Here is a 26,859-nt window from a genome sequence, read left to right on the forward strand (position 1 = left end):
CCCCCCCCCCCCCCCCCGTAACATTTCCTCGGTGGCTTGGCCTCCCCTGTATTTGTGCTGGGCATCCAGAGAAGGAGGTGGCAACAGAAATTGCATTAAGTAAAATTAAAACAGTCTCCTAACAAGTAGTTCATTGTGGACGGTGGGGAGGGGTGCAGGAAAGCATCCTCCCGTTCTCTGGGAGCTTAAGTGCTACCATGTGCTGCTCCCTGGAAGCCAAAGGGCCGGTGGGAGGGGCGGGGAGCCTTGCTGTTACCGATCCGATCCGGCCTTTGATGGCGCGCCAGGCCTGACCCTAGGACAGCCGAGGGCCACTGCCAGGGGAGCTGTGGGACTCAGCGCATTCCTGGGGGTAATTTACGCTCCTGGCAGGAGGAGAGGAAAGTTTCTACTGTGGGGATGGGGGTGGAGGAAGGGCACTGCCGAAGAAGTCAGGGGCTGGGTGTTGTGAGGGGCAACGGAGGAGCCAATGGCAGCAGGCAGCACCGTCTTACCTCTGCTGGAGCTGGCTCGCTCCTCTGGTTTGGGTGGAGGCCTCCTCCAGGAAGCCCTCTCTGATGCATCCGGAGCTGCAGAGGAGCCGCCCCCTCCCTCTGCGTGGGCCTGTCCAGGTACAGCCCCCAGGGGCGCCCAGAGAAGCCGCTGCTCTTCCCTCCTGGCTCCAGAGCCTGGCCTGTCAGCCATGGACACAGCTAGGATGGAGCTGGGCTCGGGAGGGCCAGGAGGAAGAGGTGACGGCAGGAGAGCGCACGCGAGTGAGTGTGGATGACAAATGTTACTCGTAGCAACAGCTAGTATTTATCGAAGTGTGACTAGGTGCCAATCAGCGCCGGCCTCAGAGCCTCGCATGTATTTCTCCTTTAGCCTTCACCACGCCCCTACCCCTGTGTCCATTCTGAAGGTGGGGAAACTGAGGCACGCCGCTGCGGCCTAGTAGGTTCAGGACTCAAACCCAAATCGTCCAGTATTGGACACCAAGCTCTGCGATATGTGTTCTGGGTGTAAGTGTTTGGGTGTTAGTGTGCGTCTGTCTCCTTGTGTTCCTTTCATTTAACAAAACTCCTTCGGGATCCCTGGGTGGCGCAGCGGTTTGGCGCCTGCCTTTGGCCCAGGGCGCGATCCTGGAGACCCGGGATCGAGTCCCACGTCGGGTTCCGGTGCATGGAGCCTGCTTCTCCCTCTGCCTGTGTCTCTGCCTCTCTCTCTCTCTCTCTCTGTGACTATCATAATTAAATAAAAAAAAAAATTAACAAAACTCCTTCATTTTACAAACGTGGAGCCCTGTGCCGGAGGCACTGGGCCAGGGAGAGGCTGGTGGCTGCTGTCGCTCGGGGAGCAGCCTAAAGCAGGGGTGGTGGCAGGGAGGGGACGAGAGGTAGAGGTGAGTCCTGACTCTGCTCCTTACTGGCTACGTGACACTGAGCAAAGGATTTGAACTCTGAGCATCGGTTTTTTTCCATCTGATTATGGGGAGGTCCGGTGGCTCCGTCGGTGAAGCACCTACCTTCGGCTCAGGTCATGATCCCGGGTCCTGGGAGGAGCCCTGCACTGGGGGAGCCTGCTTCTCCCTCTCCCCCTCCCTCTGCCTCTCCCCCTGCTGTGCTCGCTCTCTCTCTCTCTCTCAAATAAATACATATTTTTGTAATGGGGATTATAATAGTGCTTACTTTACGAACTGTTTTGAGGATAAAACAAGATGAAGTGTGTGGAGTTCCCTAACTGGCAGGTAGGATTATTAGTGTGCTGTCTTGGAAAACTACTGCACGTGCATCTCTGAGGGGCTCGGTGTGTGCAGAGAGGAATTTTGGGAACCCAGGGCTGGGTCTGCAGTGTTCACCCCTGCATCCCCAAGCATCCAGGGCTACTTTTCAACATGAAGTAGGTGCTCAGTAAATGTTTGTTGACTGCACATTGACTGAGAGTGAGGAGGAAGTGAGAAGGGCCCCTAGAGGGTGGGGAGGTGTGGACCTCCACCGGGACCAGCTACACAATTTATGGGACTCAGCGCAAAATGAAAATGTAGAGCCCCTTGTTCGAAACTCGTTATGAATTTCAAGATGACCCAGCGGAGCAGTAAACTGAGCCCGTCTGAGCGGGGAGCTCTGTGTGACCACACAGGCGGGCATGGCCGCGAAGCCAGCCCTGGCCTCCATTTGTGTGAGTCCCCAGCTGTCCCCAAGCCCAGATGTCCAGGAGAGAGTAGAACTCCAAGTAGACTCCAAGCACGGTCTGCCATGCTTCCCCGCCTGCCAGAGAGGAGGTGAGGAAGGGAGGGCAGGCCAGGGGAAAGCAGAGGGAGGGCCCAGCGACCAGCAGACTTCCTCCCCAGGAGCCCTTCCAGAGCCAGCCCTCGGCCCTCCAGCCCTTCAGGAGCTCGCCACTCCCCCCACCAAGCCACCAGCCGGGGCCTTGGGTGGTCTGGGCACATGTGGTCACATTTAGACATTGATTGAAGCAAAATTGTTATAAGATTAGAACATTGAAGGTAACTTGAATTTCCACCGCATTACTGGGATTTTTGAGGATGGGGCTGAGAGATCCCCTGGGGTGGACGTGAAGGAGGTGGCGGGGGTTGCAGGAGGGTCTCTACTTCTCTAGGCCTGCAGGAGAGGCCTCTGGCAACTGAAAAGAAGTAAGGAAGGCGAGACAGAGGGAAGGACTTCCCAGGACTTGTCAGTCCTCCAGCAGATGTGCAAGTTGGGGGGGTGGGGACAGGGGGTGGGGTGCAGAGTGGCCAAGGCCCTGGTGCAGCAGGAATTTGTCAGCACCACACCCCTCCCCAGACTATCTGCACACCCTGGGCCACACATCTGTGCAAACATCCCTCCCCCGTCCTCAGCTTGCCAGACAGATGGAACGGTGGCAAGAGGAAGGTTCCATCCAGGCCCTCCCGAGGCTCCAACCTGGGGTGCTTGGAGCCTCGAGAGTTTTCTTACTGGCAGATCAAGATAGAAATTTAGAATGAATGGGGGAATCATGGTAACAGCAATAAAGATTATGCACATTAACTGAGTCACTTCTATGCGCCTGGCCTGTGTAGACTTTATATTAAGTCTGTCTTCCAAGAGGCCCCGCGGCACAGCGGGTCAGCCTGGGAGCCAGCTCGCCCACTTCCCAGCGATGTCACTGTGGGTGAGTCAGTTAACCCTCGGCACCTCAGTTTTTCCATCTACAAAGTGGGTCCTGCGATAATAGCAACCTCAAAGGGTTTGTGAGGATTAAATAGTGCCTGGCGTGGAGGAAGAGCCTTGGGAGACTTCGCTGTTATCTTTCGGGACTATCAGTATCCCTCTTTTAAAGAGGAGGAATTTGAGGTTTGGAGAAATGAGGTCACTTGCCCACAGTCACAGAGAAACAGAACTGGGATCCAAACCCAGGTCTGCTCGACTCCTCAGCCCATGCTCTGAACCATCGGGCGGCTGCCAGCATTGGCTCCGCCAGGGGCTGCGCTAAGCAGGTTACATGCCTCGTCTGGTTCATTTTATTTTTCTTATTTTTTATTTCTTTTTTATTATTTATTTTATTTATTTTTATAAAAGATCTTATTTATTTATTCATGAGAGACACACACAGAGAGAGACAGAGGCAGAGACATAGGCAGAGGGAGAAGCAGGCTCCATGCAGGGAGCCCAACGAAGGACTCGATTCCGGGTCTCTGGGATCACACCCTGGGCTGCAGGCGGCACTAAACCGCTGAGCCACCCAGGGGACCCTCATCTGGTTCATTTTAAACACCCACCTCATTTGATAGGCCTGCTCAGGTCTAGACCAGTCCTTTAAAAAATTTTTTTTTTATTTTTAAATAATAAAATTAAAAAAAAATTAAGTAAGGGGGCCTGGGTGGCTCAGTCAATTAAGTGTCTGTCTTCAGCTCAGGTCATGATCCCAGGGTCCTGTGTCGGGCTCCCTGCTCAGCAGGGAGTTTGCTTCTCCCTCTCCCTCTGCTGCTCCCCCTGCTTATCCTCTGTGTGTGTGTGTGTGTGTGTGTGTGTGAAATGAATAAATAAAATCTTTATTTAAAAAAAATTTTTTTTTAAAGATTTTATTTATTCATGAGAGACACAGACAGAGAGAGGCAGAGACACAGGCAGAGGGAGAAGCAGGCTCTGTGCAGGGAGCTTGACGTGGGACTCGATCCCGGGTCTCCAGGATCACGTCCTGGGCCAAAGGCAGCACTAAACCACTGAGCCACCCGGGCTGCCCAAATAAAATCTTTAAAAAAAAAATTTTTTTTAAGTGATGTCTGTGCCCAATTTGGGGCTCGAACGCACAACGGCAAGATCAAGAGTCACATGCTCTCCTGCCGGAGCCAGCTGGGTATCATAGGAGAGTCCTCGAATCATCTCTGCCAGCCTAACTCTTGTGGCTGAGGGAGCTGAGGCCCAGAGAGGGGCAGTAATTTGTTCAAGGCCACACAGCAGGTGACCCCTGGCAGAGCCGACCCTCTGCTACCCAGACACCACCAGGGACAAAGCGAAGGTGGAAGCCCCTGGCGACTGGGACGGCCTGGCCCAGAGGTGAGCCCTGATGGGAGAGTCTGCGGACATCTGGCTCTAGGACACTCATTTCCTGCCTGGAAGTTTGCTATGCAAAGTGCTGGTGGACAAGCAGGCAGCTGTGGCAAGGTCATGGCGAGGCTGTGCCAGCCTCTGTGCGGGGGTGGGCAGCTGAGCCCCACCAGGAGAGTCCAGTGAACCCCAGGGCTACGGGACAGCAGGACTGGGCCCCACTCAGGCTCGTAGGGGGCGTTGAATGAGGGAGCTGCGCTCCTTCCCCCTGCAGGGCATTTGGCAGAAGAAGAAGAGAGGGGGTGGGGACCCCGTGTGCCACAGAGCATCAGGCCCCAAGGCCTCAGGGAAGTTCGGGGAGTGAGTCAGGAGAACCAGGGGTGGGACCGGCAGGGCCTGGCGAGGGTGCGATGCTCACAGGACCCCTTCCTCAGCACAGCCGCCCCATCGCCTGCGCGCCTCAGCTCCCCCTCCTTCACTGAGCACCCATCATCGCTCTAAGAGCGGCTCGCACTCAGAGCTCTGCTCTCGAGCATTGGGGGGTTTCATCCTCACAGCTACCCCCACCCCCGAGCTTTGCAGATGAGGAAACGGAACCCAGAGAGGTTAGGTGACTTGCTTAAGGGCGTGCAGCTGGGGACTGGAGCACTTGGACTTGAACCCAGGCAGTCTAATTCCAGAGTCCATGCTGTCAACGTCCGGCCCCTGCTCCTTAGCTCCCCCCCCACTGCCCCCCCTACCCATCGGATCCCTATCAAGGGCCTGGTTCTCGAACCAGCTCTGGGGGAGGGCGCGGTTCTCCACCCCAGCCAGTGTCCTCTCAGGTCCCCGGCCAACCAGCCCCCTCCCCTTCCTAGGGCACTGTCCCGGCCTGGGCCCCTGTGGTCCCTTCCAGGGTGCCTCCCCCCGGGAGGCCAGAGCCAGAGACCTCTTGCAACCCCCGCCCCCCCCAGTCAGAGGAGAAGGACAGGAGTGGGCCCAGGCCCTGGAGGTGGGCAAGGGTGAGAGGCCCCACGGAGGAGCGGTGGGGCTGCTGTGTACCTTGGCCGGGGGACAGCAAAGCGGGAGGTCCTTGGAGGGCAGGCGGGAGGAAGGGGAGGGGACGGTGGAGGTGGGCCCAGACCCCAGACAGGCTGCCGCTGGCCCTCCCTGCTCCTTTCCTAGACCTGTTGACGGCTCAGCCATTTCCCGCTTAGAACACTCACACGCACACACACGCACCCCAAGCCCCCTGCTCCTGGCCCCAGTTCATCTGACCTCCTCCACTTCACTTGCTGCCTCTACCTCCCCTGAGGCTGTTCCTTTAGCCTCTGCAGCCTGGCTCCTCCCCTGTCCCCCCCCAACAGTCCCTAATCACTGGTCCCAAAGATACTTTCCTGTGACACCTGACCCTGGGGGGAGGGGCACTCCCTGGCCTTCTGGAACACTCCATGCCTTTGCCTTCTGAGTCACTGCTCTCCCGGTTTGCCCTGTCCCCTTCCTGGTCTGTTTTGCTGACCCTCTTCCTCTGCATACCCTTTGAATGTGGGGGTCTCCCGCATCCTGGTCCTGGCGTGGGCTTCCTCGTCTCCCTGCACACCTTCCCTAGGCATAGCCTAGGTGGCGTCAGTCATCTGTCATTGGTCATTCGGTCATCGTCTGTCACCACAGGCCTTGAATCTCCAGCCCCCGCCTCTCACTTCCCTTATGGATACATGGAAACCCCACAGGCATGTTCCACGCACCTTCTGACCACCCTCCTTGCGGCCCACCCCGCCCATGCCTAACCTCAAACCTGGGCGCTGTCCTTGCCCCTCCTCCCTTCACCCCTGTCCTTGCCCCTTACCCCTACACCCAAGTCCTACCTGTTCCACCTCCTTACCTCCTCCCCTGACCCTTCCCTCCAACCCCCACTGTGTGGACTAGCCCCGATGATTCTAGCAGCGTCCTCCAGGGGGGTCCCGGCCTCTTGTCTGCTAAACAGACGTGGGGGGCTCTTCCTAAGGCACAGCCTGACCGGGTCACAGCGCTCCGCCCCAGCTTCTGCGGCTTCCCGGTCCCCTGGGGGGAAGTGCGGCCAGCTCCAGCCGGGGACCCCCCAGGGCAGGCCGCGGGCGGGCGCAGGGAGCCGAGGGGAGCGGGGGCGCCGTCGAGGCCCGGGGCGCAGGCCTGGCGGAGGCTGCGGAAAGAGGAGGGGGGGGAGGGAGGAGGGAGGAGGGAGGAGGCCCCGCCCCCGCCCGCCCGCCGCGCCCCGCCCTCCCCCGCGCACCCCTGCAGCCCGCGGGCCGCCGGCACAGGACGCGGAGCCCTGCCCGACCCCGACGGCGCCCAGCCCGGAGCCCGCGCGCGGGAGCCCCGGAGGCCCGGGAGGGAGGCCCGCGAGGCCCGCAGCGGAGGCCGGCGGCGCCCCTGCAGGTAACGGAGGCTGGCGAGGGTGGGGGGGCGGCTCGGGCCGGGGTGGGCGCTGGGATGCGTATGCCCATCCCCATCCCGCTCCCGCCCGGCTCCCCGCAGGATCCCGGGTACAGGCCTCTAGGCCTCTCCTCCCTTCCCCTCCCGGAGCGGAGCACGGCGCCCCAGATGCTGAGGCTCCTCCGGGCACACCCCCACCTGGGGAGCCTCCCTCCCCACCTGTGACCCGAGAGCCACGCCGCTGCCCCGCCGGCGGCGCAGGACAGGACGGGCTGGGCTTAGGGTCCCCCAGCCCCAGGCCCCCCGGCCCCCAGCCCGCCCTCCCAGCTCCCCGTCTCTCTGCCGTCTGGCTTACTGGCCCCCGTCCAGACCCCTGGTTTGCCCCACTGGGACCTGTAGGGCTGAGAGGACTGCAGCCCAAGCGCCCCTGGGTGTCTGTTCTGAGGCTGGGGACACAGTGGTCCCGGGAGCCCCAGGGCCAGTGGCCCTCGGCAGCCAGAGGAGCCAGAGGGACTCGGGAGTGGCCGCCCGGGGAAGGCAAGCCCCGTTGAGTCCGCCTGTGTGTGTGTGTGTGTGTGTGCACCTGAGTGTGAGCCTGTGGGGTGTGGGGAGCAGTGAGCGTCTGCCAGGGTGTTGGGAGGCTGTGCGTCTGTCCGTGTGTGCTGGGGTGAGCCCCCCGGGTGTGTGACAAGGTTCCCGTCGGCCCGCGGGCCCTGGCAATGCCGTGGGCCTCCGGTGCCTCCGGCCTAGAGCTGTGCCCTGGGCTGGTGGCGGGGCCCCGCCGTCCTGGGGGCACCCCTGGGGACAGTGGCCTCCAGGGAGCCGCCCCAGGTGTTTGCAACGGTGGGCGGCTTGGTGGCGGCGGCTCAGGCAGCCTGGGGGTCCTCCCTGGCGGGCCAGCGAGCGAGCCGATGCAGTGTTCTCTGGGGCCACTCTAGACCCCGGATGGGGCTGGGGCCTGGCTGGCACGAACCCCGCGGGACGGCTGGCAGCCCTGGGCAGGGCCTGGGCGCTCCGCCGGCCTCCTGCTGGGCCGTGCACACCAACAGATCCCCGGACAATCCCCCCAAAACGAGGAGGGTGCACCCCAGACACACACGGTCACACGTGGCTACCCTCCCTCCCAGTGACGGTGACACGCAGCCACACATGGGAACCTGCTCTACTGAACACACACGGCCACGGCTGCTAAAGTGACTGGGCAGGCGTGTGCGCACACGCACACCCAAACTCCTACAGACACACGGCAGGCCCCCCACAGCCCAGCCAGACATACTCAGACAGGACAACACACACACGCACTCTCTCACACTCACACTCAGACACGGGGTCTCTTTCTCCGGTTTCACTCTGTCCATTGGAGTGAAAATGAGTGTTTCCGCTCTTGGGCTCAGTGGAAGGGGAAAGAAACAATGGAAGTAAATGTGTCTGCTAGTGAGAGGGAGGGAAGGATCCCGAACAGGGCTGTTCGCCTAACTGCCCCCCGTGCCCCAAGACCTCCCCTGCCCCTGCTCCGAGCCAGGCCCAGGGTTAGCAGAGCCCCAGTCTCCCAGCCCTGCTGGCCCCCAGCCCCTGCAGACCCGCAGTGGCAGACATGGGGCTCTCCTTGTGGGACAGTGGGGCCTCAGTGAGTGGGTCCCATCTGTGGCCCGAGGCACTTACAGAGTTGGAGTGGAAGCCAGAGAGGCATAGGGGCCTCTCATATGGGGCGCAGCTGTGTCTCAGGGTGCCCATTGAGGTCCACGGCAGGGAGGCCCCCTGCAAGCCGAAGTGCAGACGGGAGGGGCTATGAGGGAGGCAGCACCACAGAGGGGACTTCCGAGGAGAACGTGGACTTTGACAGGTGCAGGGGGTGGAAAGGGTGATTGGAAGCCACCCCGGGCAGGGGGAGCGGCAGGTGCCAAGGTGTGCAGGTGGGGAGGCTCCTGTAGGGGACAGTGAGTAATTGGTGGCTGACATAATGGGGCAACGAGTGTGTGGGGGGGGAGTGAGTGAGCACTGCTTTGGGGTCAGGTTTCCAAGGGCGTTGACCAGAGAAAGGATGCAACCTGGGCGTCTCTGTGGCTGCTCTGGGGGCCTGGACGAAAGGAGATCCTACAAGGCCAGTACCTCACGGAGGAAGCTGGGCCGTTGGAGGGGAAGCCATGGGGGCTGGGGTGGGTGGTTGCCATGGGGATGAGAGAAAGAAATAGATGGAAAGGAGGAAGGGGAGAGACTGGTGAGGCCTCAGTGACTGGCCGTGGGGGTGAGGAGAGGGTGGGCCAGGACCTGTGTACCAGGTGACTGTGGCCTGTCCCCAGATGAGGCAGGTGAATATGGGTTTGGATGTGGGTTTGGCCCCCGGCGCCTGGTATGCTGAGATGGCGAGGGGCTGGGTGTCGAGCGTGGCCATGAGCTGCAGGGCATAGTGCCTGGGAGGCCTGGGGTGTGTGCGGAAGCCTGAGTGGGTGGTGAACCCAGATGTGCGCACACGAGTGCCCAAACATCAGCCAGGGGAGTCCCACTCCCAGGAAGGGAATTCCGGACCCACTCTGTTCTGTAGGTGCTTCCAGGGTGCTGGGGTGTAGACCATGGGTCTTGAGTGCAGGCTTGGCTTCCCATCTCTGGTAGCCTCAGTTTCCCCATCTGTAAAACAGGAATGCGAATGCTTGTCTCTGGGGTCATTTTACTTGCAGAGAGCTAAGGAGTGGCCCCGAGTCACACACCTGGGACTTTCACCCAGACTTCTGCTCAGTGTTGTTACCCCTCTCCGGGCGGATCCTGGGACGGGACGTGGGAGGACTTGGCCCTGCTTCCATTCAGATTTTTGGAAAGGTTTGAATTGGGAGGTGACCCTCCCCATGCAGCCTGAACTGGCGGAGCTTCCTGGCTCCTGGAGGGCAGGAGGGGGGCGGGGTTAGTGCCTTGAGCCATGCGGTATCACAGGCTTGTCTCACGGGTGGGCTCGTGGAGACTCCTAGAGGGGCCTGCCTGAGGCCTCACAGCAGCCAGGGCAGAACTGAACCAGCGGCCCCGAACCCAGCCTCAGGCCTGCTTCCTCGCAGAGGCCGCCCCACTAGCAAGGCCCATCGGAGACTTTGTCACCCAAGCTTCTCTAACATAAATTCCTTCTGTCCCCTTGAAAGTAGGTCACATTAAGTTTATTGGGCACCTGCTGTGTACCCGGTCCTCTGTTCACAGGTCTCATTTGGTCTTTGTCGCAATGCTGCAAGGCAGGAATCAATGGCCCATTTAACAGAGGGGAAAGTGGTGGCTCGGTCAGCAATCGGGCCAAGTGTCGCCCTGCCGAGTGCCGCATTGGGATTCACTCCCAGGTCTGTGCGGACGCCTGGCTTGTGTGGGTGGTGTTTTCTAGTATCTAAGAGCTGCTGTGGTCCTGGCAGGCCCTACGAGGGAGGGCGGCCCCTGGAAGGAAGGAGCCCCAGTTCCGGGTCTCAATTTTGCCACTGGCTGCTGTGGGACCTGGGGGGCTTCTCCTCTGGGGCCCTATAACCCCATGTATGAGATGGGCAGGGGTGCCGTCGGTGGGGGAGTGGAGGGGTCATCTCTCTGTTCCCGGAGGATCCCAGGGGCGCGGCCCTGCGACGTCCATCCCTGTCCCATCCCTGTCCACACTCTCGCCCTGTGTCCGGCTCCCTGTCCCCACCGGCGGCTGCTGGCGGCCGTGCACTCTGCGTGGGCCCTTCAGGCCATGCTCCTCTGACAGGCGACCACGGCTCGTGGCAAACATTCTTTTCATAGTTCCGGGAGCACAGCAAATCCGGCCGCTTAGCCAGGAATGCAGAGTCCCCTCCTGCAGCGGCAGCAGAGTCTGGCGGGGAGGGGGAGCTCACGGGAGGGGCCAGGGACCCCGCCCCCCCCAGGGCTCCCTCAGCTTAGCCCCAAGGGGGGACCGGCCCCCACCGGCTGCGTGGGTGATCCCTGGGTCTTCATCTGTGAGACAGAGTTTCTGATACTAACCCCGGGGGGCTTCATGGAGGCGGCCAGGTGATGATAACTATAATAAGAATAGTGAAATAATAGTGAACGTTTATTGGACGTTCCCAGGAGGCAAATTCGGCAGGAAGGTCCCTCTATGAAATGAGCTCGCTTCATCCTCGCACCTGCTCCAGGAACAGGATTTGATCCCATTTTATGGATGAAGCTGCTGAGGCGCAGGCACGGATGATGCTAGCAAGGGGTCTGGGGCGGGGAGTTGAACCCAGGCCGCTGGGCTCTTGACCCTGTAGGATTTTTCAATCAACACTCAGCCTGGGCCTGCTCCAAAAATGGGGGACTCCCCCCATGAGCGCATCTCCAGGGGAGACCCACTGTTCTGAAAGTTGGGGTGGGGCGGCGGGCGTGGGACCCTGGCCAGCCTCTGCGGGGACCCTTTGCGGAGAGGCTGGCGGGGGGGCGGGGGTGCATACTGTCCCCCCAGCCTGGCCTGGGATTCAGCTGGCAGCGGGCGGGCTCCGTGCAAACAGGAGATGTCGCCAGGGGAGGAGCTCAAGGAGATTAGGGAAGGCTGGTGGCGGGTGGAGGTTAGAAATAGGCCCCCTGAAGTGCACTCGGGGCGCTGCCCTGGCACACCCCCCCACCCAGCCCAGCGTGCCGTTTTGGAGGGAGCCTGGGTCACCTGCAGGAGGTTCCCTAGGCCCTCGAGGGTTGCCTCTGTCGTGTCCCCAGCCCTGCCTGTCCCCAGGGCCAGTGGGTGCGGCTGGCACACAAGTGGGGTGGAGGAGACGCGGGCACGGGGCCCCGGGGCTCCAGGGCAGGAGGCTCCAGGAAAACCAGCTGTCCTGGGTCTGGCCCCAAAGTTCAGATCGGGCCCCTGTGCGTCCCAGCCCCATAACCTTGCAGGATGGATGTCACCCCCCTGGATCTCACTGCTTCCTCCTCAGAAGAACGCACAGCAATTCCCAGCTCCCAGGGTTAGGCTACAGTTGGGTGACATGATGCCGGGAGCATGCCTAGTGCTGTGTGTCAGGTGCATGAAACGTACTTGGGACTTAGCGTTGTCACTAGGGGCTCCGGGGGTGGGCTGGGGAGCCAGCGGCAGGTGGGCCCCGTGTCTCTGTGTCTGACCCGCAGGCCTCTCCCGGGGGGCTGAGCCCCGCTAGCCCTCCTCACTCCGAGCGTCCCTCGTGGTGCGGAGGCCGAGGGGCCCGGGGGGGGGGCCAGCAGCCTGCGGTCCTAGGCAGCCTCTACCCCCCCACCCCCCCCTGTGCGTCGTGTGCCCTTGAGCCAGCCGGGTGACCTCTCCGTCCCTTGGTTCCTCCAGCTCTAAAAGGGGAAGACAGTTCCTACTTCCCTGGGCCGTCGTGAGGATGACAGGAGATAATCCATGACGGACCCCAGCGCCCGGCTCCTCGTAGGTGCACACGGAGCAGTTGCTGGGATTCGTTGGTTCTTCTGTTTCTTTGTTTTAATTTTCCTCGTCCTTTGGGGGGGCTGCAGCGCTCGCACGTTCCTGCCGTCCCCTCGGCCCTGGCCACCACCCCAGTAAATGGCCAGGTCAGACACCTGTCACTCCCGGGGCCTCCTGGTGGGGCTGGAGGTGGGGGCCCCAGAGGCCCTCCCATTCAGCCTGCACCTGCCAGCCTGCACCCTCGGGGGAGCCCCCTAGCCCCTGGGGGGTCGTGTTCAGTGGCCGGATGGAGGCAGGTCTTGGCCGAGGCGGAGGGGAGGCCTGGGAGCTGCTGGCTTCGGCGTCTGGCTGCTTGTGCAGCAAGACACAGGGCCGAGTGTCAGAGTTTCCATGGGGGAGGCAGAGGCGAGCTCGCAGCTAGGGAGAGAGTGACGCTGCCGCTGGCTGCCCTGCCAGGTGGGCTGGCGGGGTGTCCCCTCCCCACCCTCTCGGGAGTCGCATCTGGCCTGGACGACACCTCGGCTTCCTTGTGCACGGTCGTGTGACATGGACCAGGCGTGACTGACGGAGGCAGGAACGGGGACCCGACCATCCAGGCCCCATCACGTGGCCCCCCCACTCAGCAACCTGTGGCCTTCCAAAGAAACGTCAGCGCGGCCTTCGAGGCTCCTCCCTCGGTGGCCCCGGCATGTCCTCTGAACCCCAGGGCGCTTCTGGACCTTCCCGGGTGCGCGGGATTCCTTGTCTGACTTGTCAGCCGTTCAGGCTCCTAAGCACCCTTCAGGATCCACATCCCATCCCCCATCCTGTGTGCAGCCTCTGGGGAGGATTCAAGGCGGAGGCAGTGTCCCCTGCTTTGTGCGCCTACAATGCAGGGCGGGAGGTTGTAGCCAGTGGGGTGAAGGCCCAGCAGGTTCTCTGTGCGGCCTGGGCTCCCCACAGCGCAGGAGCTTCCTCAGATAGGAGCCCTAGCCTGTGGCAGGGGTCACCTGGCCCAGGGCCCGACAGCCAGTAGGGCCTTCTCAGGCTGGATCCTGGTGCGAAGAAGGAGCTTCCTGAGCCTGGGCCCTGGGGTGGGAGGAACTCGGTCCCCACAGCCCAGCACCCGCGGGCAGCTGCCAAGTGTGCCTGGAATAAAGGGAGACAGTGCGGGGGCGGGGGCTGACTCCATGAGGTGAGGGGCTGAGGTGCCAGTTTCCAGCAGGGGCTCCTGCAGCAGGGCCTGAGTGGCTGTGGGTCGGGGCATCAGGCTTCCTGGCTTCTGGCAGCTTCCTCACTGTCTCCCTCTTTCCTGTCCCCAGGCTTTGGCTTTGCCGGGACCTTCAGAGGCCCTCCGACCTGAGAGGTAAGCTGGATCTGGGGGCACACCTTCCTGACATCCCCCCCACTCCCCACCCCCACCCCCGCACTGTCCCCCTTGGGTCCCTCCCACTGCCCCCGAAGCCCCTCCCAAGCCAGGCTGTCCTAGCATCCTAGCAGCAGGTGACCTTACCTCCCTGCTGCTCTGCAGGTGACCTCACCTCCCTGCTCTGCAGGTGACCTCACCTCCCTGCTCTGCAGGTGACCTCACCTCCCTGCTGCTCTGCAGGTGACCTCACCTCCCTGCTGCTGCAGGTGACCTCACCTCCCTGCGGCCTGGGCTTTAAAACCTCAGCCCAACTCGGAAGCAGCTTTTTCTCATTTGTGAGCTATTTCGCCCCGGCTCCTTGGCGCGGCCCGTGTTTGCTTGGCCTGCCCCAGTGCAGTGGCCTGGCTACGCTCCCGCCGGGCCCCCTCCCAGCCCAGCCCGGCTCCTCCTGCCGCCGCCACTGATCGCGGGGAAGCCGCGAAGGCTCTGGAATCTTGGCCGGCTCGCGGAGGCAGCGGGCGGCGGGTGGCGCTCCGGAAAAGGCTGCAAATGTGAACCAGAAGGCAAGGGATTGGCTGCCGTCAAGGCCCTGCCCGCGGCCTGGGGCTCAGGGTGGCTGGGGCGGGTGGGGGGGACATTTCCATGTTCAGTCCTGCTCAGAAGTTCAAGGCTTCTGCTGGGAAGTGAGCAATGTCACCAGCTGAGACTGGAGCCCCTTAGCAGGGAGGACCGGTCCCCTGGCCACCTGCCTGAGGACACATTTTGCCCTGAGTCCTGCCCTCTGCTGGGCCTCCTCCTGGTTCTTCTGCCCCCAGCTGGCTGTTCCCACCTCCCTGGAAGTGGTTAGGCCTCAAGCTGCCCCTCCCAGGAGAGCGGGTGACTTCTCCCCCTCTCAGAGCCTAAGAGGCCGACCCGATCCCCCGTGGGAGGGAGGGAGATTCGGCCCAAGCCCCCGCTGTGCCCCAGGCCCAAGGCCCCCCTGTGCCCCAGGGCTGAGCAGGGTGCTGGAAGGACCCCAAAGACAAGGGGGCCCTGTGGGAAGCCATCCTGCAGGCGGGGCTGGAGGTGGGAGGGGGTTGTCGGAGGCCTAGGCTGGGGCACCAGGCTGCAGACCCTGTGAGCACCTACTGTACCCCGGGAAGGGATGAAGTGGGGGGTGGAGAAGAGGTGCCCCGGAGGAGGAGCTATTCCACCTGAGGGAGGCAGGGAAGGCTGCTTGGAGGAGGAGGCATCTGAGCTGTCCTAAAGGAATAACATGCTGGCTTCGAGGACAAAGGCAGGGACTCTGGGCAGAGAGGCCTGTAAGGCACAGGCAGACAGGCGGGTAGAGGGAAATGGAAGGTTGGGGTGTCTGGGTCGGAGGATGCTGGGGCTCCGGGCTGCGGCGGCGCCTCTCTCCTTTGCATGCGCTGTTCTTCCCAAGAGGGCGGCGTCGGCCCCCCTGCGGCCCCAGAACCCTGGCTGGTGAAGCCCTGGTCTTATCCCCCGTCTGTGTCTCTCCCCATTGAGCTCCAGACCCGAAGTTTTGTGCCTGTGGGGGGCCTGCCCCTGGGGGCCCCCGCCTTCCCTGCCCAGTGGTGTGCTCTGCTCTCAGTTGGAACGTCCCCCGTTACTCCCCGGGGCCCTGGCGCTTCGGCCTGGCCCCCGCCTCCTTAGGGTGCTGCGTCCCAGATGGGGGTCCTGTGGTCTGCGAGCCTCACCCGCACAGGTGGGGGTGTTGGGCGTCTGGGCAGAACGGAGCCTGGTCGGCGAGACAAGCTGGGCGGGGAGCAGTGCCCCGGACCATGAGGTGGCCCTCAGCCTGGCTGCTCCCCGCCACCCCTCAGGCCCCAGATCCCAGGCGGCTCTGGTCTGGGAGCGATCCTCCGGCCTGGGCCCTGAGCTGTGAGGGGCCCAGCGAGTCCTGTTGGTCCCAAGGTCCGCGAGCTCCACGAGTCTCCACCCAAGGAGGTGAGACCCAGGCCTGACGTTAGCGTGGGCATTAGGGCCACAAATGCTGGCCTTCCAGAAGGTTCCATCAAGTGACTGACAGCCAGAGACTTACAGAGCCTGGAACACAGGGATCCAGGTTCAAGGACATGGGAGAGGAGAGGGACAAATGGGGTCGTGGAGATGAGCAGAAACGCAACAGTGAGAGTGGATGAGGTGCCTGAGAGGCACAGGCAGGTGAGCATCCGGGTTCAGAGACACAGAGACCAGAGGAAGGGGACAGGTGTGCACACACCCGCGTGGCTCCTGTAGCAGGTAGGCCCCCTCCTCCCCCTCCCCCTCCTGTCCTCCCCCTCCCCCTCCTCTCCTCCCCTTCCTCCTCCTCCCCTCCCCCTCCTCCATCTGACTGTCAGCAGGCATGCCCCACTTGTGAGCTCAGGGTTTTGCCAGGCTCACCCTCAACCGCCGCTCTCCGTGGGGCATATTCGTTGGTCCACGTCCAACTGGGTCCCAGCACGGCCTCCTCTCCCGGGAGGTCCCGCCAATTGCAGCATAGCATAGGATTCACTGAGTCGGTACTAGGGAGCCAGAGAGGATCCAGAGCAGGGGAGGGCCGTGCACACAACTGTGCCCAAGCGTGGTCCACACACAGAAGAGAAGCTGAGGGTGAGGGCAGGAGAGACGCTGCTATGATAATGCAGGTGAGGATTTGACAATGTAACATAACGGCTGGGAGGCACCTGGGCTGTGTATTGGGAAACTACAAGGTCTGTAGAGACTTTGGGGAAGGAGGGGAAGGAATAAAAGTGAGAAAAGTCGAGGAGAGTCTACAGGATTGGATTGAGGGCGTACAGATAAAGGAACAGGGCTGTCCTGCACAGTTGTGCAGGTTGGTTACTGTACAAGGGCACCCGGGAGAGGCAACGAGAGTACCGACTGTGCTGGAAGGAGGGCAGTGCTAAGGCGTTGTGCAGGCTGCAGAGACGCCTCACAGCCCTGCAGGGATGGAAGGTCAGACATGATGTCCAGTATCTGGCCTGGGCCCTTGGGAGCCGGAAAGAAGCAAGTAATGGGGACAAGATAGTGACAGCAGTTGTGGTGGAGGCATGGGGGGGGCGGGCAGCCGGTGAAAGTGCTCAGGCTCAGGTGAGGACGCAGGTAGAGGCAGATGTGGGAGCCCTCAGGGGTGGGATAGGGACTGGGCTGGCGACAGCCGCAAACTGCAGGGGAACATCCGGAGGAGAGGTGACGCCGGACCCAGCAACTTGGGGCAAGCCTGGGTCTGCAGAGAGGGCAGGGGAGAGGCCGGAGCTGGCTCCTTGGGGGAGCCTGGGTCTGCACAGAGGGCAGGGGGAGGAGGGAGGAGGAGCCTTTCCAGCAGGGAGGGGAGCAGGGCCACAGGCAGGATTCCTCGCTGGGGGCAGGAGGGGGTGAGGGTTAGAGACATCCTGTCCAAGAGCTTGGCTGAGGTGGCTGGGGAGGGGTGAGGGCGCTGGGGAGCTGCGGTTGGCCGTGTGAACAGGAGATGGGTGCACCCACAGACAGTGGGAGGCCCCGACACTCCTCCCGTCTGAGCCTCAGTTAAGGAGGACAGGAGAGGGCTCCCCAATGCCCAGGATCTGGGAAGGAGGGGGGCTGTAGGGGGAGGCCTGGCGAGTCTGGAGCTGCCGGGCTGGGCCGGGGTGGGCACCGTGCCCAGTGGGTGAGGACGGCTGCTCCTCTGCTCCTGTCTGGGGCCCGGGCTGCATCCTAGTCCTGAGCAGCTGGGGGACCCCTAGTCAGGCAGGGAAGAATTTTCTGGAAGGCCAGAAAATTGGCTTTGAGACTTGCCTGAGGTCCTGGCCTTTGGCTGGCAGCCAGTCACCTGAGTGTCGGAAGAGGAAAAGGTGCTGCTTTGCAGGAGGAGAAACTGAGGTTAGATGGAGGAGATCGTTGCGGCCACCAGGGCCGGGGGATAGAGCGCACTTGGGGGGCCCACTTAGCTCCCCTCTGTTCACCCTTGCACTCGGGAGGACACTGGGGTTCAGGAGGTTAAGTCACTTGTGAGTCGCACAGCCCCCGGGCGCTGCGCCAGAGCAGGGCCCTGAGGGCTCCCCGGGGCTGGACCCCCAGACGGAGGGCCTGTGGGGTAGCAGAGACGGGCGGAGGGGCCGGGACAGGGGGTGGGGGCCCCAGGTTGGGGGGCGGAGGGGGAGGCTGAGCGGGGAGGCGGGAGGCAGTAGGGAGCCGATCCCTGAGAAATGTCTCCACAACAGGAAGCGCCTCATAACATACCTGTGGTTTGGCCACAGGGCCCTGCTGCCTGCTCCTCGCCTGGGTGGGGGCAGGAGGGGCTGGGGCAGGGGGGCAGGAGGGTAGGAGGGGCTGGGGGGCAGGAGGGCAGGAGGGGCTGGGGCAGGGGGGCAGGAGGGGCTGGGGCAGGAGGGGCTGGGGGTAGGAGGACAGAAGGGCAGGAGGGATTGGGGGCAGGAGGCGCTGGGGGCAGGAGGGTCTGGGGCAGGGGGGAGGAGAGCCTGGGGCAGGGGGGCAGGAGGGGCTGTGGCAGGGGGGCAGGAGGGGCAGGAGGGGCTGGGGCAGAGGGGCAGGAGGGGCTGGGGCCAGGGGGGGCAGGAGGAGCTGGGGCAGGAGGGGCTGGGGGTAGGAGGGCAGAACGACAGGAGGGGCTGGGGCAGGGGGGCAGGAGGGGCTGGGGCAGGGGTGCAGGAGGGGCAGGAGGGGCTGGGGCATGGGGGCAGGAGGGGCTGGGGCAGGGGGGCAGGAGGGGCAGGAGGGGCTGGGGGTAGGAGGGCAAAACGACAGGAGGGGCTGGGGGCAGGGGGGCAAGAGGGGCAGGGGAGCAGGAGGGCCTGGGGCAGGGGGGCTGAGGCATGGGGGCGGGAGGGGTTGCCCCAGCCCTGATGGGGCCAGGCCGCAGCGCGCGTGCTCCCCGGGAGCCTCCCCCATCAGATCGCAGGGCTGGGGTGTCTGCAGGGCAGGACCCTGAGGCCGGGCGGGTCACCGTCAGCGGGCGCCCGTGGCGGGCTCTGTATGGGGCCACCTCCGCCGGCCGCGCCCCTGCCTGGTTGGAGGCCCTGGAGCCCGGGCCCCACCGCCCCGGGAGGAGGCCCAGGCGGCCGCAAAATGCTGACTTGGGCAAAACGCCATTTTACGGGGATTTGCTGAAAAGGGGGAAATCCCCGCTGAGGACTTGCAGCTGTGCAAACACCTCGGCCTCACGATGCCCCGGATCAGCGCCTCCTTGCGCACCCACCTCACCCGCCTCACGCCTGCCAGCCGCACCCAGGGTCACCCGAGAGGCTGGTGGGTCGCCTGAGGTCCCAGAGCAGAGCCCCAGCGCCCTGCCCGTGCCCTGACGCCCCCGCCTGGCCTGCTCGGCTGTCCTCAGCCCAGGGCCTCTGACGGAGGCCGCGTGAATGCTCCCCCTTCCCGTCTAGTCCGCGCCCCTGGCCCGGGGAGGGGCTCCTGGGGGGTGACACGTGTCCACTCAAAGGGAAGGACTGAGTGACTTTAGACTTGACAGTGACTTGAGTTCAGTCGACCTGCGCAAGCGGCCCTGCGCTGAGCACGCAGTGGGGACACAGTGACACAGCCAGAGGGCCACGGCCCGACGGGGCGGGCACCCCGCGGGCTCCGGATGCCCAAGGATGTTGAGAGTCCACCTGCCGGTGCGCGGGGCCCCAAGTGGGGGAGCCAGGGCCAGGGGGGACGCGGTGCCTGTGAGGGAGGCGGCCGGGCTGGGGCCAGTGTGTCCCACGGGGGGCGCCGTCGCCCTGGGCCACCCGCAGGCAGGCTCAGCCACCTGGCCTCAAGGCTGCGGGCTCATGTCCGCCCGGCCCTCCAGGCGCTGGCCTGCTCTCTCCTCACACCCGCCTGTCTGTCCATCCGTGTCTGTCCTGCTGTCCTGTCCCCTCTGCCCCACCCTGGAGTCCTGACGCCCATGCTCAGACCCTGGCTGCCTGCTGGCGCCCTTGGGCACCTCATAGGGGGACAGGAGTGGGGGGGCTCCTGCTTCCCAGGGGCCTCGTGGGAATGAAATCACTGAGCAAAGCCCCGGGTCTGATGGTGGGGGTGGACCGGGAGCCTGATCCCTCTGGGGTCCTGCGGCCGGCCTGTCGCCCTCGGTGGCAGGAGTTGCTGGGACGCGGCCAGGTTAGGGAGCCCCAGGGTGAGGCAGGGAGGCTTTGCGGCTGGCGAGGACATTGGCAGGTGGGGAGCTGGGGGGGCTCTGCCTGGGGTCCCCCTGGACTCGGGGTCTGGCCGGGGGGTCCTGCGTGCCTGGGCTCCCCCACGTCCTCTGCCTCAGGGCCCTTTCCAGCCAAGCCCGAGGCGCCTGCAGCCGCCCTGCACACCCACCGGGCACCGGGCACCCACCGGGCCGAGCTTCTGGCTGGGTGGCTGGGTGGCTGGGTGTGCGGGTGCGCAGGGGGCCGGTGCAGGACGGCCCTGCCCCTCCCAGAGGCTGGGTAGGGGCTGGGGCTCGGGAGCGAGACGCCTGGTTTGTGGGTGCTGTGAGGCTGGGGCGAAGGTTAGGGCCATACCTCCCTCGGCCCGAGGGCGCCCCCGGCTGCGGAGGCCCATCCTGGCAGGATTCCCACGGCCCCGCGCCTCCCTTTTGCCATCTGTAAAGTGGGCCTATAAGCACGTGAGCCTTGGAGCGCATCAAGAGGGCTCTGGAGGCAGAGCTGCAGCGCCCCGGGTTGGGGAGCCCCAAGGCGGACGTTCCTGCGCGGGGCGGGGGGGGGGCTCAGGGGAGCTCCAGGGACCTGCCTGCCCGAGGTCACCACGCGGGTCGCTGGTGGACACTTTCGCGGCCTCCTCGCCCCGCGTTCACTCCTCCCGCTGTGTGACCTGGGCTTGGGGGAGCGCGGGGCAGCACCTCCTGACCCGGACCCAGCGCAGCACAGGGGGGCCTCGCTCCCCGCCTGCACCGTCGGGTGTGCACCCCCCGACCCCTCGTTCAGTTGGCACGATGTGCAGAGGCCCCTGGGGGTTAAGGGAGCCCGGGGCAGGGGGCTGGGGAGAGGGGACTGTCCTCGGATGTTCAAAATGCTCAAAGTGCCACGTAGTCTCTCCTTGCAGTGTTGAGGGGTGAAGGCATCCACAGCACAGCCGCCCTGGGGAGCAGCTTGTTAGTCCGCCTTTTTTTTTTTTTTTTTTGAAGATTGTATTTATTTACTCATGAGAGACACAGAGAGAGGGAGAAGCAGCCTCCATTCTGGGGGGCCCATGCGGGACTCGATCCCAGGACCCCGGGGTCATGACCTGAGCTGAAGGCAGGCACCCAACCCCTGAGCCACCCGGGCGTCCCTGTTAGTCCGGCTTTTTATGAATAACATCTTGGAGGCCCTCTGGGTGCCTCAGTTGGTGACGTGTCTGCCTTTGGCTCAGATTGTGAGCCTGGGGTCCTGGGATGGAGCCCCCACATTGGGCTCCCTGCTCAGTGGGGAGCCTTCTCCCTCTCCCTCTGTGATATCTTTTGCTCTCATTCTCTCTCAAATAAATAAAGTCTTTTTTAAAAGTTAAAATAGAAATAAATAAATAAATAAAGGTTAAAATAGGGCAGCCCCAGTGGCTTAGCAATTTAGCACCGCCTTAGGTCCAGGGCCTGATCCTGGAGACCCAGGATCGAGTCCCATGTCGGGCTCCCTGCATGGAGCCTGCTTCTCCCTCTGCCTGTGTCTCTGCCTCATTCTCTCTCTCTTGCTCTCCCTGTGTGTGTCTCTCATGAATGAATAAATAAAATCTTTAAAAAATAAAATCAAAATAAGTCAAAATAAGAAATGTATTGAGACAGTTCCCATGCTGTACGGCTGGCCCTTTTACTGTGCTTGATTCAACAAGTTTGTTTGTTTGTTTGTTTGTTTATTTATTTATTTATTTATTTATAAAGATTTTATTTATTCATTCATGAGACACAGAGAGAGACAGAGACGCAGAGACCCAGGCAGAGGGAGAAGCAGGCTCCATGCGGGGAGCAGGACGCGGGACTCGATCCCGGGACCCCGGGGTCACGACCTGAGCCCAAGGCAGGCGCCCAACCGCTGAGCCACCAGGTGCCCCACAGACTAGATTTTAAAAGGCCTCGGACGCCACCCAAGCACCGCAGCGTCGACCCCGCTCGCTGCCTTTTGCGTCCGGCAGCTCTGTCCCCTGGGAAATGGGGCTGAGGGCGGTAATGAGCCGCCGCCGTCAGGGGGGCGGGGGGCACGGAGGGCGGCGGCCCCGGGGCAGCACCGGCCCAGGGTGTCAGGCTCAGCGGCGGGGGGGCGCGGGGCAGGGGGCTGCTGGGGGCGCTGGCGTCGGGCAGGGCCGGGAGCCCCGGGGCGGGGGCGCGGGGGCGCAGGGAGCGGCGGCCTCGGTGCCGACCCGGGAGCCCGGGAGCCCGGGAGCCGCGCCCGCCCGCCTGACGCCCCGCGGTCCTCCCGCAGCAGGTCGGCGGAGCCATGCGGGGGCCCCTGGCGCTGCTGCCGCTGCTGCCGCTGCTGCTCGGCTGCGGGCCCCGCGCGGCCACCGGAGGCGGGGCAGGCGGCGCCGCGGGCTACGCGCCCGTGAAGTACGTGCAGCCCATGCACAAGGGACCCGCGGGGCCGCCCTTCCGCGAGGGCAAGGGCCAGTACCTGGGTGAGCCTAACCCCGCCGCGGCGCCCGGCAGCCCCGCCCCCCTCCAGCCCCCCTCCTGCCTCCTGCCTCCTGCCTCCTGCCTCCCACCTCCCTGCCCCGCCCCCCCGCGCTCTCCCCCCACCTCCCTGCCCCGCCCCCCCGCGCTCTCCCCCCACCTCCCTGCCCCGCCCCCCCGCGCTCTCCCCCCACCTCCCTGCCCCGCCCCCCCGCGCTCTCCCCCCACCTCCCTGCCCCGCCCCCCGCGCTCTCCCCCCACCTCCCTGCCCCGCCCCCCCGCGCTCTCCCCCCACCAGTGCTCACCCCCCACCTCCCTGCCCCGCCCCCCGCGCTCTCCCCCCACCTCCCTGCCCCGCCCCCCGCGCTCTCCCCCACCAGTGCTCTCCCCCCACCTCCCTGCCCCGCCCCCCGCGCTCTCCCCCCACCAGTGCTCTCCCCCCACCTCCTGCCTCCCGCCCCCCCGCGATCTCCCCCCACCTCCCTGCCTCCTGCCTCCCCAGCGATCTCCCCGCCCCCCCCACGCGTTCCCTTTTCTTCCTGACACCGCTCCAGGGCTCCAGGGACCCCTGAGCGGCCTGGAGCGGGGTGCGCCCCAGACAGGGGTGCTCTCCCGCGGGGCGGGACGGGGCGGGGCGGGGCGGGTCCGACTGGCTCCGAGGAGGGCTGCTGGCGCCACCTGGCGGCCACTCCACCTCCAGGTCGTGCAGGGATGAGCGTGACCCCAAGCTCCCCCGGGCGCCAGGCCTGGGCAGGTTGGGTGCTGGGAGCCCTTGGGAGGGCCTCTGGACCCAAACGCCTAACCCCACCTGCCGCGAGTGCGCGGAGGGGCAGACATGGGGGGACCCCGCGGCGGGGGTGGATGGCCCCGGAGTCTGCACCCGCCAGGCCCCTGACTGCCCCTTCTCTCTCTCTCCCCCCAGAAATGCCTCTACCGCTGCTGCCGATGGACCTGAAAGGCGAGCCCGGTCCGCCTGGGAAGCCGGGGCCTCGGGGCCCCCCTGGCCCTCCTGGCTTCCCAGGAAAACCGGGCACGGGAAAGCCGGGGCTGCATGGGCAGCCTGGCCCCGCCGGCCCCCCTGGCTTCTCCCGGATGGGCAAGGCTGGTCCCCCAGGGCTCCCAGGCAAGGCTGGACCCCCAGGACAGCCAGGGCTTCGGGGGGAGCCGGGGATTCGGGGGGACCAGGGCCTTCGGGGGCCCCCAGGACCTCCTGGCCTCCCTGGGCCCTCAGGCATCGCTGTCCCTGGGAAGCCAGGCCCCCAAGGGGTGCCGGGGCCTCCAGGGTTCGGGGGGGAGCCAGGGCCCCAGGGGGAGCCTGGGCCCCCAGGTGATCGAGGCCTCAAGGGGGATAATGGAGTGGGGCAGCCAGGGCTACCCGGGGCCCCAGGGCAGGGAGGCGCCCCTGGACCCCCTGGCCTCCCTGGTCCAGCTGGCTTGGGCAAACCAGGTTTGGATGGGCTTCCTGGGGCCCCTGGAGATAAGGGGGAGTCGGGGCCTCCCGGGGTGCCAGGACCCAGGGGGGAGCCAGGGGCTCTGGGCCCAAAAGGGCCCCCTGGAGTGGATGGTGTGGGGGTCCCTGGGGCAGCAGGGGTGCCAGGGCCACAGGGCCCAGCAGGGGCCAAAGGGGAACCAGGAGCCCGGGGCCTCCCCGGCCTGATAGGCCCCACGGGCTATGGGGTACCAGGACTGCCAGGCCCCAAGGGGGACAGGGGCCCAGCTGGGGTCCCAGGACTCTTGGGGGACAGGGGGGAGCCAGGGGAGGATGGGGAGCCAGGAGAGCAGGGCCCACAGGGCCTTGGGGGACCCCCGGGACTTCCAGGGTCTGCAGGACTCCCTGGCAGACGTGGGCCCCCAGGGCCCAAGGGGGAAGTGGGGCCTGGAGGACCCCCAGGAGTGGCTGGTATTCGGGGTGACCAGGGACCTACTGGCCTGGCTGGGAAACCTGGGCCCCCAGGAGAGAGGGGACTCCCTGGGGCCCACGGACCCCCAGGACCAACTGGGCCCAAAGGTGAGCCAGGTTTCACAGGCCGCCCTGGGGGACCGGGGGTGGCAGGAGCCCTGGGGCAGAAAGGAGACTTGGGGCTCCCCGGACAGCCCGGCCTGAGGGGCCCCTCAGGAATCCCCGGGCTCCAGGGCCCAGCCGGTCCTATCGGGCCCCAGGGACTGCCGGGCCTGAAGGGAGAACCTGGCTTACCTGGGACCCCTGGAGAGGGGCGAGTGGGGGAACCGGGAGTGGCTGGGCCTGTGGGGCCCCCGGGGGTCCCCGGCTCCCCAGGCCTCACTGGCCCTCCTGGGCCTCCCGGGCCCCCAGGGCCCCCGGGCGCCCCCGGGGCCTTGGATGAGACTGGGGTGGCCGGCCTACACCTGCCCAACGGCGGCGTGGAGGGTGCCGTGTTGGGCAAGGGGGGCAAGCCGCAGTTCGGCCTGGGGGAGCTGTCGGCCCACGCCACGCCCGCCTTCACCGCTGTGCTCACGTCGCCCTTCCCCGCCTCTGGGATGCCCGTCAAGTTCGACCGGACTCTGTACAACGGCCACAGCGGCTACAACCCGGCCACCGGCATCTTCACCTGCCCCGTGGGCGGCGTCTACTACTTTGCCTACCACGTGCACGTCAAGGGCACCAACGTGTGGGTGGCCCTGTACAAGAACAACGTGCCGGCCACCTACACCTACGACGAGTACAAGAAGGGCTACTTGGACCAGGCGTCAGGCGGGGCGGTGCTGCAGCTGCGGCCCAACGACCAGGTGTGGGTGCAGATGCCCTCGGACCAGGCCAACGGCCTCTACTCCACCGAGTACATCCACTCCTCCTTTTCGGGCTTCTTGCTCTGCCCCACATAACAGCGCGGGCGCCCTGCCGCCTCGGCCGCCGCCTCCTTAGCGGTAGAGACCTCAGTTACAGGAACCTCCATTTAAAGGAAGACACCAAAGGCTGAGCGGACGCGGAGGCAGGGGTGGCCGTGGCCGTGGCCCGAGGAGGCTGGCCTGGTCCCTCCCTCCACGGGGCCCGGTGGTTTCCAGGAGGGGCTGGCCTGCGCTCCTGTCCCCCCCGGCGTCTGTGCCGCGCGGGCAGGACCCCAGGACGCTCAGCCCAGTGGCCGGAGCCCCCAGCCCTCAGGTGGTGGGTGGGGAGCTGCTGCTTCTCAGCTCCGGGCCGAGGGGGACGGAGCCCCCAGGGAGACACGGCCCACGCCTCGCCCTCCCTGCGCGCCCTCTACCGGGGCTCTACCATGCCCCTGGCTCCGCCAAAAGGGGTTTTGCATGGGGGGGGGAGCAATGGGGGGGGCATTGAGGCGGCCCGTGGGGACACTCTGCCAGGACTGCAGCCCCGGGTGATGCGCTGGCATCACGGCAGGTGCAGGCGGGGGCCGTGGGAGGGGCACACCCCTCTTCTGCTCCGGCTGCGACCGCAGGGGAACACCAGTGCCCGCCCTTTGTCCCATCACCTGCGGGGGGACAGCCCCCGGCCCCCGCCGACCCAAGCTCCCCGAGCCCGGAGCCTCCGCCCCGGCCCTCGGCCCTCAGAACAAGGTGCACAGGAGCCTGGGACGTGGGTTCCCCGAGGGGCAGCCTGCGGGCTTCCTCTCCTTCCCCCTGCTCTATGCGGGGTGGAGGCCCCCGAGGCTGAGGCCTGAGGATGGGCTCCAGGAGCCCCCCCTGCAAGGAGCAGAGTCCTGAGGTTTCTGCCAGTCTCTTAGGCCTCCCCAGGCCGGGCCTGGCCCACCGCGCCCGTGGGACCCGGGTCACCTGTGGGGCCCCGTCTGCTCGGCTGCCCGCGGGGGAGACGGTGGCGGCGGCTTCTGGTTCAGAGCTGTGCCCCGGCCGCGCCTCCCGACCCGTTTCCCTGACGTGGGCTGCCCGTGCACGGGGACACCCGCACAGGCTCCGGCCAGGGCTCCTGGCGAATCCCGATCCCGGGACCCAGGGGAACCAAGGGGCGTCGAGCCAGCCTGGTGGGGCCCTCGCTCCGCCTCCCCCGGGCCGAGGCCCGGCCATCCGGGAGGCCAGGGAGGGGCCGCGGTGGGGAACTTTGCTCCCAGGGAGCCCGGGCCGGCGCAGGACTTGGTTTCTGCCGAAGGCCGTTCCCGCAACCTCGCGGGAGGGGTGGCCAGGGTCCCCGGAGCATCGGGGGATGTCAGTCCCACGTGTCCACTTGACGAGCTTTGATAAGCGACGCCAAGTTTGAACTATGAGAACTGCAGCAGCTCGGCACGGCCCGGGCCTGACCCTAGGGCGTTACGTTGTTAAGATTAAGGTTTGAATGTTTTCCTTAGTAATTTCATGTCTAACTTGGTATAGGAAGCTTTGTGTTCTGCGTAACCTGTCACGTGCCCTGTGTCACAGAAGATTCGGAAAAATGCACTTGGGAATCGAAAGGAAAAAGAGGGGGGGTACTTCTTTTTGAAAAGAAAGACAGCAGTGTTGACTGACTGTATGGACACAATCTCAATAAAACTTGTCGTATAAAACAGCCATGCGGGCCTGGAGCTGGGCTGGGGCCCAGGGCCTCCCGGCTCTGGCTCAGCACTCCTCTCGGGGAGCGTGCGTCCCTCGCCAGGGTCCTGTCACCAGCATATCAGGGGAGCTCCGAGTGAATGCCAATAGGCATGATGCAACTGAAGCGAGGCGGTGACTGGAGCTGGGGGTGGTTCACGCTCCCGCCGAATATTCTGGCTGGCTCTCGGGCAGCGGGGCAGGACAGCAGGCTCAGGGGCCC

At 64.8% G+C, this 26,859-nt stretch overlaps 1 protein-coding gene across 1 annotated transcript; it reads left to right on the forward strand.

The window, feature by feature from the left end:
• The first annotated feature begins 6,787 nt into the window (after nt 1-6,787).
• On the forward strand, nt 6,788-26,615 carry COL8A2 (collagen type VIII alpha 2 chain). The gene is made up of 4 exons (XM_072723846.1): nt 6,788-6,902; nt 13,551-13,594; nt 21,955-22,147; nt 23,065-26,615. Exons 3-4 carry the CDS (start codon nt 21,970-21,972, stop codon nt 24,981-24,983), a joined length of 2,097 nt encoding a protein of 698 aa, XP_072579947.1. The 5' UTR covers nt 6,788-6,902; nt 13,551-13,594; nt 21,955-21,969; the 3' UTR covers nt 24,984-26,615.
• The last annotated feature ends 244 nt before the right edge of the window (nt 26,616-26,859 follow it).

Source organism: Vulpes vulpes, chromosome 10, assembly GCF_048418805.1.
Source record: "Vulpes vulpes isolate BD-2025 chromosome 10, VulVul3, whole genome shotgun sequence".
NCBI classification, from domain to species: domain Eukaryota; kingdom Metazoa; phylum Chordata; class Mammalia; order Carnivora; family Canidae; genus Vulpes; species Vulpes vulpes.

What these genes read in the sequence shown, in the direction of transcription:
- COL8A2 (XM_072723846.1), top strand. Translation starts at nt 21,970, where the DNA reads ATGCGGGGGCCCCTGGCGCTGCTGCCGCTGCTGCCGCTGCTGCTCGGC. An exon ending in GGGCAAGGGCCAGTACCTGG is followed by an intron (nt 22,148 to 23,064) that starts GTGAGCCTAACC and finishes CTCTCCCCCCAG; the next exon opens with AAATGCCTCTACCGCTGCTG.